The sequence below is a fragment of the Phoenix dactylifera genome, unplaced genomic scaffold, assembly GCF_009389715.1.
Source record: "Phoenix dactylifera cultivar Barhee BC4 unplaced genomic scaffold, palm_55x_up_171113_PBpolish2nd_filt_p 000146F, whole genome shotgun sequence".
Lineage (NCBI taxonomy): Eukaryota > Viridiplantae > Streptophyta > Magnoliopsida > Arecales > Arecaceae > Phoenix > Phoenix dactylifera.
The window spans coordinates 823,275-842,730 of NW_024067700.1; the positions used below are offsets into that span (position 1 = coordinate 823,275).

Below are 19,456 nucleotides of genomic sequence, written 5' to 3' on the forward strand. Positions count from 1 at the left end.
AGTGAATTGCACCAATTCTCTTAAGCCATATGACATGGAACTCCTATTTTTTTTTTTTTAATTCCATAATCAGACCTATAGTATTTTATTTATTTATTCTATTATTTGTTTATTTGTATGTTTATGTATACATGCACATGCATGCGTGCGTGCAATCATGCATGTCTGTCCGGGGTACCCTGCCCTAATTCAAACAAGACTGGGCTTGGTACATATAGTGGCCCATGCAGCCCAAATTACATTAGGTTGGGTTCCAACTGTTCTTTTAGTTAACCCGTCTCGGTTTGCAGCGGTCGCTCAAAACCTGTGTGTCGCAAGGGGACGGAGGCTCAGCGGCGTTGGAGAGGGATGGACGAAGACGACGAGATCGAGGGAGGAGTGGTGGTGGGGCAAATCCCCACGGTCTTGGTCCCGCGCCACATCAAGAAGAGGTCTCTTAGGAACAAAGGCCTCACCGTCGGTTTCGACGACAAAGAGCTAAGGCACCTCCTCCTCGCTTTTGCATCACTTTTTTTTTTCAAAAAAATGTTTTTTTTTGGTTATTTTCTTGTGTTTTCCAACGATTTTTTTTGATTTTTTTCCTGCGAATTAGCTTTTTTTCTATTTGGTATGGTTACCTATATAAACCCTAATCTGGGTAGTGAGAAACCCTGGTGGACGATGGTTAGAGATCGCGCTATGCCCAATATAAGTCCTTTTCTCCATCGTGAATGCGTTTCCTTCTTATGGGCGGTTAGAAATTGAAGTAAAAAAGGGCCAATTTTTTTTTTTTAATTTAGTTATTACATGACGGGAACATATTTTTCAAGTTTTGGCACAATAATTATGATACTAATGGGCACAATTTTTTCATGGCAATCCAAGGTGTTTTACTTTCAGTTTTGTGGTAGTTGGAAAACAAAAAGTTAAGGACTTACCTTCGTTCTATTTCTGATGCTAATTTGTTACTTCTCTTGGATTTAACATATTGTATGATTGCCATTCCAAAACCCAACAGATATATATAGTTCATGTTATCGGCGAAAAATACGTATATATTCTTTTGAATCGTAAAATGAATTTGTTATGTGAATATGCTGTTGTTTGTTAAGCTTTGGTTGAATGCTTGAAGCTCTCTCTCTAGGGGCTTTGAGATGTTAGGTGAAGAAGCTCACAAAAACTCTTACCATATCTTAACTGAGAATTTATTTTCTATAGAAGTCTCAAATTTCAATATTATGGAGCAATTCAGTTTCTTGTAAAGTATGCCTCCCTCTTCTCTGATAGTCGTAGATTCAAAAATTTAGATCATCATCATCACCACTACCACCACCATCAAGTTTGCCTCCCTCTTCTCTGATAGTCGTGGATTCAAAAATTTAGAACATTTGCTAAGGTGCATCGCCGTCATCGTCATCGCCGTTGCCATCGTAAATTTCATTTCCTTAGCTAAAATTGAACGTGATAGGCAACTCTCTGCAGCTCTGTTGTTTTGTGGGGTTATTTTCTTCTACATATTCTTAACCAAAGTCTAATGTGACAGGGACTTTGTTACTGGCTTCCACAAGCGAAAGAAGAAAAGGAGAAAAGAGGCTCAGAGACAACTGAAAGAAAAGGAGAGATTGAAGCGTATCCAGGCTCGTAAAAAGGTTGGCCTCCCACATGCATATCCTTTGTAAATCCATAGATGTAATAAGTTATATTTGAAAAAGAATATCTGACAATATGAGTATTTTTTACAAGCTTGTTGCTTTTGTTGGTTATTAAAGAATGATTCTCTCATATTACCACTTTATTTTTTACTTTTAATTTCCTTATTTTGAGAAGTACTTTTTGCATTATCTAAAGAAAATGTTGTCACAAGACATACTTTTTGAGATCATAATATGATCCATGATTCCTACATTGTTAATTGAAGTAGTAACATTTTTATCTTTAATTTGAAATAATTATCGCAAACTTTCATGTTCCGTTACTATTAAGTTCCTGTGAGCTTTGTTTGAGTCAGTCAGTTCACCTAGGGCCTGCTTGGCTGGCTCATTGCTTGCATTGCTTATCTGTCAAGAATTCCAACAGGTTTAATCATGAGAAGCTGTTAGTGGTTGGGACAGGAAACCATGGATTATCCAATTTTTGAAAATCGAGATGCCAAAAGTCGACTTCAGAAGGAGGAGTCCTGTATCTGTATTTTTTTCAGGATAGCTTGATTGAGGCATCCCTGGTTCCAAGAATCTCTCTGTGTGTTAGTGTGTGTGTCCCTGTGTGCGTGTGCTGTTACCTCTTTTCTCATCATTAACCCTAACCTAGCTTGTCTTGTAGACAGGGTTTGCAGTCATCTGAGCATGCGCTATATAAAAGCCTAGCCGATGAATATTGTAATCCTATTAGAAAAATTGTTACTTAATATATACACGAACATGATAAATGTTTGTTCCTTAACTTTATAATTCAAAATCATGTGAATATGCAAGGAGATGCTCCTATGAAGAAAATCAGTGAAAGAAATGATTCAACAAATGAAATGACTATGTGCTTCAAGATAACTGTTTGATAGTAAATAATCAAGTATGCCATCTGAAATTAGGAATATAGATAAGATAGCTTCTTTAGAAAGGGTTAATGTTTGGAAGTAAAATGATATAGTTAGCTTTCATGATCGAAAACTATCTCAACATCTTAGGACAGCATCGATTTCAAAATTGGTGTACTTTGTTGTTAGAAACTTGAACCTTAGTATGTCCTTAGCTATGTCATATCATGGATTATTTACACTTCACAAAGGAAGCATCAATTGCTTTAGTTTCATAATATTTTTGCTATTTTTTGTCTTGTCATAGTGCTGCTTCATTAACTACAGAGTAAAATTTTTTGAAGCATTGATCTTGAGTCTGGGTTTGAATGAGATAGTGATGTAAGGATAAATAGAGAAAAATACATGTGGCAGTGTTAATGATTAATTATATCCAGAAACGTTTGATGCTTCTTGTTGAGAAGAATGAGCAATCACTAAATACATTATTATCAATTTACAGCCTTATTTTTTTTGAGCTAGTTAGTTACCATGTGCTGGAAAATGTACAAAAGAGAGCCTCTTCATCTAATGAGTCAGAACTTCTTTGTGCTTGCATACTTTTGCAATAAATAGCTAGGAAGGCATCACGTCCATATTGTTGTCCGAAATGTTTTCTGGTCCTAAATCTTACTAGAAATGTATCTATAATGTACGTAATCTACTATTCTATGAATTACAGATGAAGCAAGATTGTGCTGAATGCCTTCTAACCTTTAATCCTTCTTGCTGATTGGCGTTTAAAATAGCTTAGACCGAAAGTTGGTTCTCCTTATAATGAGGTGTCATTTTGGATGTGCATTTCAAGATTTAAGGGAATTTTCAACTATTCATGTTGATATACCTTATGTTATTTTTGTTGCTTTCTTTCTTCTGTTTGGGCATGACATGTGAATTATGTTCATGTACTCTGCTCTCCCATCCATTCATGCTATCCTAATTTGATAGAATATTCTCAACACATGTTGGATAGGATGTTGCAAATATGATTATTCAACTTTGACGCTTCACATCTTTGACATCTTTGTTCTCTCAATGGTGTATCGTAATGCTCAACAATAATTTGGATCATGTGGAATGATTGGCTCATTGGGTTGGTTCAGTTGCAAAGATCTTTGATCCAACTTGATCCCTTGCTCCACCTTGAGAAGGGCATAAATAGTTTTTGCAGCTGCAATTTGGCCCACATCTGAGCTGGACTTGAGGAGAATAAGCAGTGGAGGGATGCCACAAATCGGTAATGACTGCATTGGAGATTGGAGGATCCAATTTTTGAATAGGCCTGAATTAAGGCCCTTGTGAATATGTTGGTTTAACTTTTGACACCTTACACTTTTGACGGCTTTCATATGGTGTATCCAAGTGCTCAATGGAAATTCTGAAGATGCAGAGTGATTAGAACATTGGGTTTACACACTGTGAGAACTGTTAATAACTTGTTTGGGGATTAGAAAATCCAGAATCTTAATAGGCCTACACCAAGGCCTTGCCCAAAAAGGTTCTAGTATCCATGCAAATCGTGGTATAAAAAATACCCTATTTTTGGCATCAGTAGAAGGGTTAAGATATATAATGGAGCAATGCTTCTAGCTAATTAGTTTTGGAATAATGAAAGCTTAGTTTCTTCGGTCATGATGATATACCAAATTAGTGGTTTTACTGTCTACAGAAGGGCCTTTTTCTAAGGAAAGAAGAAATTGCAGGAGCAGGTGTTATTTTCAGATAGCTTGGTTGGCGTAATAGCAGAAGCATATTATGGATGACAATTAGTACAGATCCTCTGGAGGCCAAAGCAATGGCCCTAAAGAGGTCTCAAGTGGCTATTCAGAAGAATAGGTAACTCTCTTTTTGATATATTCTCAGTCTATAGGTGAGGATAGCACATGAAATGACAGAATCTAGATAGTGTGTGAGAGAGAGAGCAAGGGATTTAGTAACTAGATAGAAAAGTTGGAGCTTATGGCATGAGAAGGGAACACCAGAGGGAAGGTGCTTGACCAGCTTGCAAAATAGCGCCACAGATGACAGCGCCAATGGTGGTGATCAAGGTGTTTGTAGTTTCTACTTGATTTCAGTTCATGATATCTGCAACGTGAAAGTTTGAGATGAATCCTTATGACCTTACAACATCCGATAATATAGAAAAAGGGCAGTGGCTTTATCTTATTAATTTCAACAAAATCTAATTGAAAAATTTGATGAAAATCACTGTCATTCAACATCTCTTCTGTTTTAATAGCATGTTACTCTTTGTTTGTTAGAAATTGTGTTCGCTCTTTTAAATATGCTGTAGCTGTAAGTTCTTGTAGTAGTGGCTGCCTAAATCTTTTGTTTCTACTAACAGGGGAATGTTGCTATAACTATCATACAAAAATTTATCATGCCTCATTTATACAGTTTTTAATATTGATCTCTTGTTTGTTGCAGCGGAAGCAAGAGAGAGAATTGGCTCTATATGGCAGAATTATTTCTTCAGAAAATCCAGTAGGATCTGATTCAGGAGCTGATGATGGCAATGATTGTGAAGAAGATGAAACAAACATTGCTGGATCAGTTCCAGGTATATTCTGTACCACAAATTACTCATTGAAACAAGTTATTGTATATTGCTAAATATGAATTAATATAGTCATTGCAAGATCATGAATTATTAGAAGTTCTTTTCAATTTGCATTTTTTGCCATCATGAATTTTTCCCAGTTGAATAGGATTCTGACTTTTTGTGCTATTATTTTTCTCATGAAGAAACAAAGGCGTATGAAGATGGCACCACAACAATTACAGTGACCACTAGTGAACTTTCCCATGAAGACGAAGATCCGAGGCCAGCACATGTTATTGCTAAGCCAGCCAGCAGAGTCGAAAAGCGTAATAGCCTATCTACGAAGAAGCAGCCACTGAAGAAAGTTCATAAGCACAAATTACACAATAAGGGTCGGAAGAAGCCTACATTCCAGAAGAAAGATAAAAAGAAGGGCAAGAACAAACGTTAGTTGATATGATAATGATACTTTCATTTAAAATTTTCTAACCCGGCTGCAGGATTCAGCATGTTACTTTTGCTTGTATGCAACCATGGAGGTTGACTAGATGTTTCTCTGAGCGCATCAAGCTATATTTCATTTGCGGTGCCGATAATTCTGGTCCCCTTATATTTTGCATCAATTTTGTTGCAGAAAATTCTTAGTAAAACTTAGTGTTGTGAAGGAGCATGTGTGATGATTTCTGTGTTCCTACCTGAGCTCATGGCTGAATGGAAACTGGAAGCGTAACCCTTATTCGAACTGCCGGTGGCAATATCTGGTTATCCAGATTTCAGCCGTAATTTCAACCTAGGAAGCTGTTGGATGAAGTAGGATACTTCTGGGTTTATGTTATTTGGGGTTGTGGTCTGCAGATGTGCTTGAAGAGGCCAGAGTCCTGCAGATTGGCCTCCTTGCGGGATGGGGGTAGCATGCAGGACAAGATCAAAGATGGGCGTAGACCATACCAAAGAGATTCGAGTGTTTCGAGTTCTTCAAAAACTACTGATGGTGAGTGGCTAGTGCATTCACTCATTCCTACTAGATTCAAAAAAAAAGGAAAAAAAGAAAAAAAAAGAATCACCTATTATGTAAGAATAAATATATATGATCACTCCTGCATCAGATTTGCGTATGGCTTTTACGACTTGGATACGAACATTACATCAGCCTCTCGCTAACTCGACCTTCAGCAGGTCATTTCGATTTGACGTTACAAGATGAATGCTCAGGGTGACATGGTACAGAAAGCTACAAGAGGCCATGAGATACTGCAGAACACCAACAACTTTATAATATGAAACATTTTTTTTTTTTTACATTTGCACAGAAAGATAATACATTTCACAATTATAGGAATCTTTATCGATTTGAAGAATGTGCTGCCGCAAGGAGGGCGGCTCCTATTCCTGATCCATCCTCTGAAACTCTGAGAACAACATTTTGGGCAGCCTCCTCACCTAAGATCTCCACAACAGCTTCATTTAGATACTCCCTGAACATTGAGTAATTAACATAAAGAGCCCCTTCAATCGCAACAACCGTTCTCCTTGGTGTGCCTTTAGCTCTTCCACTTGCAACTCCACTCCCATCTCGTCCTATTTTCTTCAATATTCCAACAATACCTGCAGCAGCCAATCGGGCAGCTCTTCGGGTAACTATGTCACATACTCTTACTATAAGCCTTCGTGCCCTCAGTGAGACATGAGGCACCTGAAGTAACATCCATTAGTGAAAAGATTAAGAGACCAAATAGTATCAGCAATGCATCCAAAAGAACAAAACAATGATTCAAATGATAAAAATACCTGCAGAGTTTCTGTCAGTATCCTTCTGACTTCTCTCAAGTCAGGAGAATCATCCTCATGCATGGCAGCCATCGAGGGTGTCCTAGATTGTTGAGAAGGGAAATCGAGAAGGATTAAAAAGTTTTAATTTGTTTAAACTAGATAAGAAATACAGTAAAAAATCTTGTTAGTATTTATAACCTGATAGCAACATACTGAAATGTATTGATTACTATTTTACAGCATCAGTAGAACCTAGATCCAACAAAAACAAAGCAAAAAAAAAAAAAAAAACACTACTCAAAAGCTTTTGTTGGATGGACTGCAGAAACATGAGCATGGCTTCATTTATATCAATACCAATTGTCACAAAGGGGTCCAAAATTACAATTGCAATGCACTCCCAAGACTAATGCACATCCTATGCCTGCGCAGCAGTTTTAAGACTGAAGAAACATAATCGCAGGTACCCACTTACCTGCATAGTTTTTGATTTGCTACAAATAACTCAATACCACCCACTGATCCAATGAAATGAAGTACATTTTTTTATTATTATTATAACACCATGAATAAATAGATACCATTGATTTATACTATTTTAGCATCTCAGGTTCCTAGTATCACAGATGAACACATCTTTGAAAAGAAACATGTATAAGTTCTCCATGGTCCATATAGTGAGGTCCTGAGGTTACGCTCTATTATTTATCTAGTAAATGCCCAGTTGTAGCGATAATCTCACCGCATCTTGACTTAACACCTCAATGACAACCTAGATAAGAATACTTGGCAACAAGGATTTGTAAACCCAACCCAATTAGTTGGGAAGAGGCGAAATGGTTATGATTATGATGATTATGAAATTGTGTGATGAGAGAAGTCACATTATGGTTCATTTGTATAGGGTTTTATATAAGCAGGCTACAACTTGTTTGCAAAAAAAATGATGGTAGTCGTGAACCTCTCATTACCATATCAATTATGTAAAACTCAGTCAAGCATCATCTATCTTCCACGTGTCAATTATCTGTTCCGAGTCAACCAAAATCACTACATATTTTGTTTTGTGATAATGGACTAAATGCACCAGCACATTTTGAGTTGCACCACATGCATATATTGAGACAACAGTTATCAATTTATTGACCATAATTTGAACTTTTGTGTTTCTTTTAATTCCAATTTCTTCAAGCAGGCAGAGTTGATGACGAATGAAATTCACCTTAAAGTTCAATAGTTGTCTCAGCTTGACAGCTCAATCAATGGAACTTATGACTTTGCATGTAGCACCTTGACACCTTCTGTGCCAACAATCCATGAACAGTAAATATTGTAAATACTATATGATATGAATGGGTACTTTGATCATTCTTGCTGCTACTAGACATTCTCAATGGTTATGAAGCATAGACAATATGATATCCTCAAAACTTCTCTCTGCTTTTCTCCCACCAAACAAGGACTTCTTCCTTGGACCATCAAGCCTAGTGATGCCAACTATTCTTTCATACATGGTTTAGTTATATCTTTTTCTTTCTCAACATTTGAGAGTTCAGTTTCAGAATATTCATATTTGCCTTGCCTTTAGCCAAAATATTTTCCAAGTTATACATTTATGTTTCAAGCCAAAGTTGATTGGTACTTGAAAATGATTTATAAAGTAATTAATTAAATCATCAAGAACATGAGAACTAAAGAGAATATATTTTTGTTTAGAAAAATATTTTTTTGTTGTTATGCATTATAAAAGTTGTCTATATAATGCTTCTTAAATTTAACCAAAACAGTTACAAAAAACAATATTATAAATATGTCAATGCACAAACATATTATTCAAACAAATAGAACTTCATTGCCAATAAGCTAAAGACAGGAATTACAGATATAAGAGCACCCAACATAAGCCATAATTATACAAGTATAAATCTAGTATTATTTTGCATACCAGATATCCCCAACTGATTTCACCCAAGATAGGCTGCAATACAACTACAATTAAGCGTAAACTTATTTCCATTTCCACTGAACTTCAAATTGTCTCACCTGTGCTGATTCTTCCTGAGGTGGTCTTTCACGTTAAGGACAAAATGTGAAAACCCTTCTGTGCAACAAAGACATTAATTTTTCAACCTCAAAATTACTATTATATGTACAACTTCTCTCTCTGCGCCGCCTCCTTTCTTCATTTTGATACACCCCCCCCCCCCCACTTCTTTATAGAAAACAAAACATTTTTTATGTTGCTATCAGTCTAATCCATTGGTATCCATGCACAACAACAATGATCATCATTTGGCTCGAAATCCTTGCCTGATTGGATTGATTTCCCTATCATGTTAGGGTGTTTACACGTCAATAGTTATTTCCTTCTTCCTCTTGGGTAACTTCTGTACAAGAACCATCATGTTATAGTTTTTCCCCTTCTCTCTTCTTTTTTCTCCTTGTGACCCGTGTCGGGTGGGAGAGGGGGTGGGGGTTGTTGGAGGCTAAGTTTGTGCATGCATACATTGTATCTCCTGAATGTTTTATTGAGATAGCATCACTTTTTTCATTATTACCATGCACATGCCATGCCTTTGCCCACAATGAGAAGCAAAATAGGGTGAGGAGAGGGGGGACATGTTTTTATCACTTGTTACATATGCTTAGCATTGTCCTGACAGAATCATCATCACATCATTGCCATGCACACAACACGCCATTACCCTCATAATAGCAAATGCTGCACATTATTCCACCTTTAAAAAAATACCTCAAGTTTCAAATTCGTATAAGGAGTCATAAGCAACAAGCGGGCTGACTAACATCAAAATAGCACTTGTGCTGCAAATCATGAAATAGCAAGAACAATAGCATGCTAGACACAAGAATTCATCTGTCAATGCCATAACTTCAGAACTTCTTATCTGGTAATAATTAAATATGGCATTCTAATGATTGTTAATTATGGACCAATTATTTAGAAACAAATTCTGAAAGTACATTTAAGATCACTCACTTTAGAAGAAAAATTAGCTATGCACCAGGGAAGGCGTAAGTGAAGATGAGAAACAAGGCCAAACTATTCTACCCAGACACATAACTGCTCTGTTAAATACTAATGATTCAAGGTCATGTACCGGATGGAGAGAATGTCTCGTATATATGTATTAGATACAGTACAGCTAGGCATCACAATAGCTGCTTAGACTTGACATCCTTGCACGTGATGAACAAAACTTGACACCTATGTTACAGGCTTCAAAAGAAGATGGTGTAAGGGTTCTTAAATGGAAACATGCAACTACAGCACTGTATAAAACAAAAATATGCATTAAATGGAAGCACGTAAGCAAAGAGTAGTGCTGAAGGTGAGAGAGAGAAAGTAAATATAGCACTGATTAGACGGGGTTTCTCAATAACAGCGAGCTGAAATAGTTAAAAAAATGGCCATATTATGTTTTTAAAGATGCAACCAGAAAATAAGCATGAAAACAGTGACAAGTAATCATACAAACAACATGAAGAACATTTTTTTCTTGGAGTGGTCGTATAAAATCTTTAGCAAAGAAACTTAAAAGAATATGTAAAAGAACAATACAATTAGGTGGAAGTGTCAGTCATAGACAAGGAATAAGCTGCATGTATGATCTTGTGCAGAAATAATTCAATGACATGTAATGTTATACCACCAGTCACATACCTTAAGATAAAGCGTATTGACAAATTGTAAGCACCATCTCCAAATATATCCGACTCCTGTGCCATCCTATAAAGCACCCTTCTTGTAATTTCACCCAAATACATCCCTGAAATCATTTTTTCAAAACCCTGTAGCTAGAGAGGTCTGTCATAATATTTCTCAGCTGAAAAAGTGCAAGTGCATTAGCATAAAAAGTTAGCAGGATCTTGCCTGATCATTACTGTTCGGGCTCTCATCATCTAGAGCAATATCATAAGAAGTTCTAGGTAAATGTGATGACCAGAAATTTCCCCATTCCATGTTGACAACCTAATCAGCATAATAAATGCAGTTGACATATATGAGCAGATATTCTGAACCATAACTAACAGAGTCATTCTGCCAATGCAGCAATTTTCTCTCGGGTTACAAATAAAAGATACCGTGCCTCCAGAATTTTTAAGCAGGCCCTGACACTTAATAATTGCATCAGTGCGTTCCACATAGCAGGCATTGGTGCCCGTTCCAATAATCACTGCAGCCACAGTGTCCTTGTCATAATAGTGGCAAAGAGCTAATGTGCCCACAATATCATTCACCTGCTAACACAAACATAAAGCTTATAAATTAAATATTTTAGCAACATATTGCATTACCATTCTTAATTTACAATGTACTATGCTCATTATGAACAGAGAAAATATTAATAGCATAGGTAGTAGGGATGGGCAGAAATGTCTGCATCGATATTCCTCTTGATATCCTAGTAATCAACAGACAATAACATTGGAGAGCATCCAAGGAATCTCCACGGAAAGCAGTAATACTAACTTTCATTGATCCAAACTTCCATGGTTTGGCAGCATAGGAGACTTGGTGTTATCATAAAAAACTGGAGGGAGGCTTTGGCAGCATAGGAGACTTGGTGTTATCATAAAAAACTGGAGGGAGGCTGCCCCAGTCAAGAGTGGTGGAAGGCATCAAAAAGTCTTAAAGTGAACATTTCTGTTCCCATTGGGCTTGGCACCAGATATCCACAGGTGGTCTTCAACAGCAGAAGAGATGAAGCACCATGGGTCGTTGAGGGGGTGGGGGAGCAAGTTAACATTTTAGAATAGACAGCAGGAATTATTCAAACGATGTAAAGTAAGGAAAAATTGGAGATGGTATCTTTTCCTATCAAAAAGATCCAGATATAAGTACATTTTTTTTGCCCCATATAACCTAACAAGCATGTCAGCACCTTTGGAAACAAGTACTACATCACCACCACATCTGATGTAAAGGATAAAGCCCACAAAATTCTATTTTCAATAAATTAGGCAAACCATGCCATGAAAATGATGTTCGGATCTATAGTCTTGAACCTAGAAGAAATTTCCATCCATAGCAGACACCTCAATGTCAAAGAGGATGAGAGAGAGACATATGTGCAATGAGATCCTCAGAAGATGCTGAAACTTCTTATGTGAAGACAATGGGAAGAACTACTGCCACCCCCTCCCCCTCCTGTCTATTCTCCCTACAAGCCCCCTTTTACCATCTCAAAACTTTTTTATCCCAAAGTAAAATTGGAGATCTGTCTCGTCCCAATACTTGCTCTTTGAACATTCACCAATAACCAATATAAGTTGGATTAAATCTTCTCGTCCTAGTTTCTTTGGTTGCCTGTGTCCTCCAGCAATCATGTCTTCAAATTCCTCATTAGGAGCAGCTTGTATGTCATCTATGCTTCAAAGACAATATCCATAGTTTCTTAAGGCCACAGATTCTATCATTTCCAAACAGGGATTGCGTGGAACTCTTAAGGAGTAGATCTCTGAAGTTAACATGTGAGTTCTGGTCAATGCTGTCACGAGCAACCATGCAGTCCTTATGTTTCAGAACGTCTATCCGAAACTGATTTTTAAAACTTCCCATACATTATTATTGTCCAGCTCCCATGAACATATAGCATTAAGAGATGATAGGTCTAATCCATGAATGTGGAGGAAATGTGTTCTCGAAGGCTTTTCCTAACTACTTACTATGAAAGCAAATCAATATAACAAAATTAAGTTTGCTAGGGCTACTATTACTCTAAAGCAGGCAAGTCTCATGTCCCTCTTTTGCTGATTAATATACAATCATATCTTTGGTGATGTTCCCTAACTTTTAGAGAATATAAATGCTCCCTATCACCTCATGCAAATGTTCATTTCTATCTTTCCATCAAGGCAACTAAAAGACTAAGAAACTGCAATGACCCTAGTTAGATGGATGTTATTTTACAATTTACTCATAAAACATAAGGTAAGGAAAAGGCTGCAAATGGGTCGGGTTGACCCATTTAGACCCAACCCATTTTGGAGGACCCGTGGGTCTGAGTTGGATCCTAAAATTGGATCCGTTCCATTTTTTTGGGTCGGGTCTAGGTTTACTGAATTCAGACCCGATCCGACCCGTTCCAATTGAAATTTGGATAATTTTGGATTTTCATTCCTACGATCCGCCCCGATCCGACCCAAATTTGTAAAATTATTTGGACCCACGGGGGTGCAGAAAGCCATAGATGGGTTGACTTGAACCAGACCCGAATTTTTTGGGTTGGGTTCAGGTTATACATGGACCTGACCCGATCTGAATGGTCCGTTGGGTCAAAAATTGTAGCAGTGGATCCGACCCGACCTAATTTTCTATTGGATTTTGTATGGGTCCAAAATTAGGACCCGAACAAGAAACTGAGTTGGGTCGAAGTCACTCATGACCCGATCCGACCCATTTGCACCCCTAAATAAGGACTTGAAAGCACATTTTTAACCCAAGAACCTCGAAATATCTAGCCCGAAATGTTTCTTACATGTTGAACTAACTAAAACTATCTTAATAATAGAGTACTCTTCGTTACATAAAAAATCAAAAGCAGAAACATGGTGATATCAAGCACCAACAAGCTTTTTCCCAAAAAAAAAACCTCCACACTGATAAAGAATAATTGCAGTTGAAGAATAATTGCAATTGACTTCCATGCTAGCTAGCAGTTGTAGTATTGCCGTACAAATGAACAAAGAAATAAGTTAGAAGCCCAACAACTAAGTCGATATCAGTAGCACCATGATCCAAAAACAAATATGACCGAAAAAAGATATATCACACCCATACCTGTCAAACAATTGCTTTAATATAAAAGAACATCTTTCAAAGAGTTAGCAGATTAAAACAATATGTTCCTTGAGATTTAAGCTGTTGTTAGCTCTTTTAAAGATGCATAGATTGTATATTAGTTTATAAAGCTGGAAATTCTTACATGGTTGATGCATTGATTTACATTGCATATGACTATATGTAACTATTATACATGTGTTTTTTGAGCAGGTATATGCATTTGCCTTTTCTTGCAAAAAAAGAAAGATTGAAGCAATTACTTTAGTATTTTTGAAGATAATCCCCACAATTTAGCGTAACTTTAAGATAGAACAACCAGAGGACTCTCAAATCATACCAATGCCGCCACCTGCATATTCAGTCCTGCCTTGGTCATTGCTTCCTCTAAACATTGGGCTATGTCTTTTCCAACCTGGATTACAAACCTGGCATTAGCTAATTTATATACATGTGAATTTGAACTACAATTAGCGAACAGACCGATCGATGACATAGGAGATACTGTACCTAAGCAGGCATATAAATTCCTGAAACTATATGCAAAACATATATGATTATTATCCTGCATCCAAGCAATTCTAAATAATAAAACTCAATAAAAATACTAATCAAATTAAAAGACTCACTATTGTTCAAAAAAATGGCTAACAACCAGTAAGACAAACAAGTGCACAAACGTGACTGGTGAAAATCTTTTTTAAAACAGGCATTGAGAAGAACTTAGAAATACAGCATAACAACATGCACAAAAAAACTGCAAGCTTCACTGATACAATTATCAAATTAATCAGAACTGATTAAAAAAATCTAACTAAGAAGAGCACCTATAGGTTGTTATTTCATGAACTCAGACGTATTAATTCTCAAAACTTTGTCATGTACATGAGATTCTAAAGAAGTATCAAAATGGAACAAAAAACTACCAAATGTAACAGTAATGTAGAACCTCAAGTTATGCTTATCGCAATGAAATACAAATGCAAACATGGTGGAACTTCTTGTAGCTTGCTGTAAGTTCTTGGTAGGGGCTCTAGATATTCATAATAGAACCATACTGGGCAGAACATGTAAAATAAAATGGAATTAAATGCAAGTGGGACAGAAGGAGGTCGGAACATGCAGGTTTCCGCTAATATATCTCATAATTAATAAAAATATGTGAATTAATAAAATGCTGAAAAGGTTAGAATATTACCATATGCAATTTTTCACATAAAATTACTGTTAATATATATAATACATATACATAATTGATGTGAGAAGAAATTGCATGTCTTAATGAAGCATCTGCTTATTTTGCTAAAAGAATTTTCAGTTTGATAAATAATATAGGAATAAAGTCTGAGTTTACTATGAATAAGTTCGTTTGGAATGTTTTATTTTTAGGAATATTATATTCATATCTTGAAGAAATTGCCCAACATCAACACCTTTAGGTTCGCAAATTGCACTATATTTAATTAATAAAAAAGAAAATAAACAACTCTAATTTCACTTCATGAGCCAGATCATTCATGTTCGCTAATGTATAACAACTGCCTGAAAAAGAGAAAAGAAAAGAAGAACCACGAACTCACTATACAAACTGTTCCGAAAGAAATATAATCAACAAACTCCAAGGTAAACCTATAACTTAAGCAACTATTAGACCAGCAATAAGTTGAAATTTAAATAAATTAAAAAAAACAACTTACAGCATCTTCAACTGAAAATCCTTTAGTCCACTTGACAAGAATGCCTGAAGATACAGACATCTGTCTAACTGGAAAAGAAAATGTAAATCCGAGCTCCTTTTTCTCATCAGCTTTTTGCTCAGAACCATCATCCGCTCGTTCAACAAATTGTTTTAGAGTCATTGCAATATAATCAAATAGATCCTGCATGAAGGACAGTGAAATTAACTAGGATGCAACATCTAATATAACCCTAATAATTAAAACTGGGAAGGATGAAAGCTCAAAAAGCTAAGCCCGGATTACCTCACTCGTGCCGCTCATTAGTTCTTGGGGAATTGGATGGTATTCAACTTGGTGACTTATGATCATTGACCCTTTTCCTCCAAGCCGAACCCGCAATACTCTAAAATTAGTTCCTCCAAGATCAAGAGCATAGTAAGTGCCCTTCGCATTCCTGTTTTTTTTTTAAAAAAAAAATAATTGTTAATAACAAAAAGATTTTTTCTAACTGATATCAAGGTAATGTTACGAGAAAGAAATGAGAAGACATTATTTTAAAAAGGTGGGAAAGTAGCATCTTGAATGTTACCAGAAAGAACCCATATTAAATATCATTGCATGAAAATAGAATTAACTCCCCCTCCCTCCCCTCCCACAAAAACTCTATGAATAAACAAAGAATCAAAAGCACCCATATTCAGCATAGCATTTTAGAATTAGACCACATAAAACTGATCCATCCCATTACCCTGAAGAATCAACTCTCCCTCCCTCCTCGCCCAAAGTTTGCTCACTTCTCTTTAGGAGGAAAATCACAAAATGTCAAAAGATGCATATCCATAGAGACATCCAGAAGCCATCTGATTAAAATCTTCAGCCCTAAAAGATCTGAAACAGAAAAGACAAAGTACAAAAAACCAACAGTTCTTTTTTATTTTCTTAAAAAATAATTAAGAAAGCCAGGGTCTTATATGAATATTCATGGCCGGGTCCTCTTTTTTATTGAATGTAAAAATTATCCACATTGAAAAAAAAATGCAACTGAGCAATAAACAAAGAAATAGTAATCATGCTGACCATAAATTGTAAACTTTTACTTTAGTATTTAATAAATTATAGTCAATAACACCTTCAATGCATTAAGCATATAGAGTACACTAATAAATAAGGATTAGACTTTTCCTAGCCATGTCAGCATGGTCGCATAACATGATGAAGACAACACTGAACCAGCACTGATTTCTTTTCCTCTTAATGTAACATCAACTGTGCTCTTCTCACCTCCAATGTTTCACAAAAGTTAAATTTGGACACCCACACATTATACTAATGCTGGGTAGGAAGCCTCAGATTTGACCTTACAACTAATACAAATATGTCATTACGTGTGCTTTTCACATTGCAGTGGCACCAATTGACATAGTACAGATATCGGCATATGATAAAAGTTAAAAATTTAAAAAATACTCCACGTATTGAACATCATCATCAGAATACTAGATTATGTTGTTAGAAAGAAACTCATCGCAATCCAGGCCTTCCTCAACCAAATAAGGTTGGTTACAGAGCAAAATCTGTAGCCAGCTGTTGTTAACCTAATAACAAGAACAAGTACCAATTCTTTGCCAGCAGATCTTGAGAAAAGAAATAAACTTGAATGAAACCTAAATGACTATTTGGTGAATCAGGAAACTTATCTAATTGGTCACAGTTTGAACTAGGTAGGAGATGAGAAGATCTTACATAAGGATGTTCATAACAATTTTATTTATTAAAAAATCCTTGATAATAATAATGTATATATAACGTATCTACAAAGGTTTAAATACAAAATTTACAAGAGAATCTATCTTACAAAATATACACTCTTTCTTCTCCTTTGTTGTCATCCCTACTCACACCACCATGATTGCAACTTCCACCAATGATCTAACTATCCATGTCCAACCAAAAACTTTGTCAACTACAGCCCAGTAGCAACAACTAAAAGTCCCTGAGTTGATCAATATGTTGTTTACAAACAACTCAATATGATGACAAGTTGACAACAATGAATCATGACAACAAAAATCACCAAACATAGATGCAGCTATCCAATAAGTAGCATTTCAATATGATATTCATTTCTGATATTGTACCCGTAAAACACATTTTTTGAGTTTGTTGGGCTATAGGGTAAGATTGTATCACCCTATGGTTGACCATACTGCAGATGCAGAATGGTAAATCAGCAAGAAACAAATAGATTTATTAATAAGCAATCAAATTAAACCAACCTAAATCTCTCCAAGCCAAATTAAATAGTTTACGCACTGAGCTACAACTGTTCTTCTAACTCAAGAGTTCATTTAGGATAATTGAAACAAGTAAACTAATTTTGTAAATGGCAACAGATACGGAGCAAAGCAAAAGCAAGCCACCTAAAATATGTTAAACAATAATGTTCACAAATTCATTATATTTAACTTTGAAAGATGCTATTCTAGCATGTATCAAAAAAAAAAAAAAACGCCATTCTAGCCCATTATATTTACCGTCCAACACGGCACTGACATGGAAGCCTGCTAATTCACCCAACCCTCATGAATCACACCAATCCCCTCTTGCCACGATGGACAGTGAACATGCACACGATACAAACCATATATGGCTAATTGCTTCAAAGTTCGGCAGAACAATATAAACGCTAACGGAAACAAGCAGCCAGAATGTCATGTAACAGATCATGGAACCCATACACCTCTACCTCACATCCAAAGCCATACAAATGAATCAAAACACCTTTTTCGGATTTCAAAAAATAAAATGAACTAAGCCCAACTAAGATTAACCATTTCTGTCTACATCCCCAGACCTCCGCGATTAAAAAAACAAACAAAGAAATAAAAAAGAACTCCAAATCAGTTCCCAACCACATAAAGCGACAAAGCTTATAGCATCCCACGATATATGCAACCAAGTCCCTACTAAATCACAGATACCGTCAAGTAAAACCCAGTAGAAATCAGAAACAAGAACCTGATGAATGCTACAAGATGTTTCTGCATACACCAAGGAAAGAAAATATCAAAAAACATCTCAAGACAAGGAAGCGATACCCATCGGGGAGGTTATCGATGAAGGTGAGGAGCATCTTGAGCTTGCTCCCCCCGTCGGACGCGAGGCCGGCGTGCATCTCCACCGCCATGGCGTCCACAACCTGCCCCAACCTCCCGATCGACGTCGCGCACCCTTCCTCGAACTCCCGCAGCACCTCCACCGCCCGCCTCCACTTCCGCCGGTTCTGCACCCGCCGCCCCACCAGCACCGCCGCAATCGCGCAAGTCACCACCGCGCACCCCACCGCCACCCCAAACCCCACCCTCCCCATCCACGCACAACCACCACCCTCTCCTCCCTCCTCCACCAGATCACTCCATCAACCGAACACCGCTCCCCCTCTCGCCACCAGGAAACCAGTGAAACGCGAAAGCTCCCGCGGCAGAGAAGACGCGCGGCTCTCTCCGGCAACGGCGAGATGTTCGACGAAGTGCCGAGGAGAATGGAACAGAGCGAGGAGAGAAAGCGCATGGGAAAGAATGGAGGATGAGAAGAAAAAAAGGAAGGAAAAAAAGGGAACGTGGGTGGTGGTTTTATTTTTTAATAACTTTTTAATTATTTAATTAATTCTAAATTATTTCTTTAATATTTTAAATGGTTTTTTAAGTAGCGTTGGACAGCGAGGTCAGGTGGCGTGCGTGCCCGGAGAACTCCCGTCCCAAAAAAACATGAATGACGGATTTGCCCCCACGTTGAAGATTTAATGGCCGATGGGGACTCGGCGTTTGACTAGTGTCAGTCGGCCCGAAAGCGACGCCGGCGCTTTGTAGCGGCGGATGTTTTTGGCATCATCAGCGAGGTATTTTGCCCATTGGATGGAGATCATTTACGGTTCTGCCACGAGTATTAATTGCAACACTGACATTATAGTCAGCGCTTTGACTGGATCTGGGATTGCATGAAACTTCGAAGAGCTTCATATTATGGTTGGAATTAAATCTTTTTAAAAGAAGGTTTGATCACTGAGGCTGCAGCCTGCATGTGATAGGTGGGCCCTAAAGTTGATGTTACCACTG

General features: G+C 37.1%; 2 protein-coding genes across 3 annotated transcripts; one reads left to right on the forward strand and one right to left on the reverse strand.

Moving 5' to 3' along the window:
• Positions 1 to 253: 253 nt before the first annotated feature.
• On the forward strand, positions 254 to 5,767 carry LOC103695458 (ribosomal RNA-processing protein 17). The gene is made up of 4 exons (XM_008776796.4): positions 254 to 482; positions 1,523 to 1,628; positions 4,976 to 5,108; positions 5,294 to 5,767. The coding sequence occupies exons 1-4, from the start codon at positions 349 to 351 to the stop codon at positions 5,539 to 5,541; spliced, it is 621 nt and encodes a 206-aa protein (XP_008775018.2). The 5' UTR covers positions 254 to 348; the 3' UTR covers positions 5,542 to 5,767.
• Positions 5,768 to 6,339: 572 nt separating this feature from the next.
• Positions 6,340 to 18,717, reverse strand: LOC103695457 (hexokinase-3-like). Of its 2 annotated transcripts, none has more exons than XM_008776794.3 (9): positions 18,440 to 18,717; positions 15,645 to 15,795; positions 15,360 to 15,542; positions 14,003 to 14,077; positions 10,965 to 11,123; positions 10,753 to 10,851; positions 10,543 to 10,670; positions 6,879 to 6,960; positions 6,340 to 6,783 (listed from the first exon to the last, which is right to left on the reverse strand). In XM_008776794.3, exons 1-9 carry the CDS (start codon positions 18,709 to 18,711, stop codon positions 6,433 to 6,435), a joined length of 1,500 nt encoding a protein of 499 aa, XP_008775016.2. In that variant the 5' UTR covers positions 18,712 to 18,717; the 3' UTR covers positions 6,340 to 6,432. The 2 variants fall into 2 exon arrangements, with proteins under 2 accessions (XP_008775016.2, XP_008775017.2); XM_008776795.3 differs by having other exon boundaries at positions 6,433 to 6,783; positions 10,965 to 11,120; positions 18,440 to 18,711.
• Between the last annotated feature and the right edge of the window lie 739 nt (positions 18,718 to 19,456).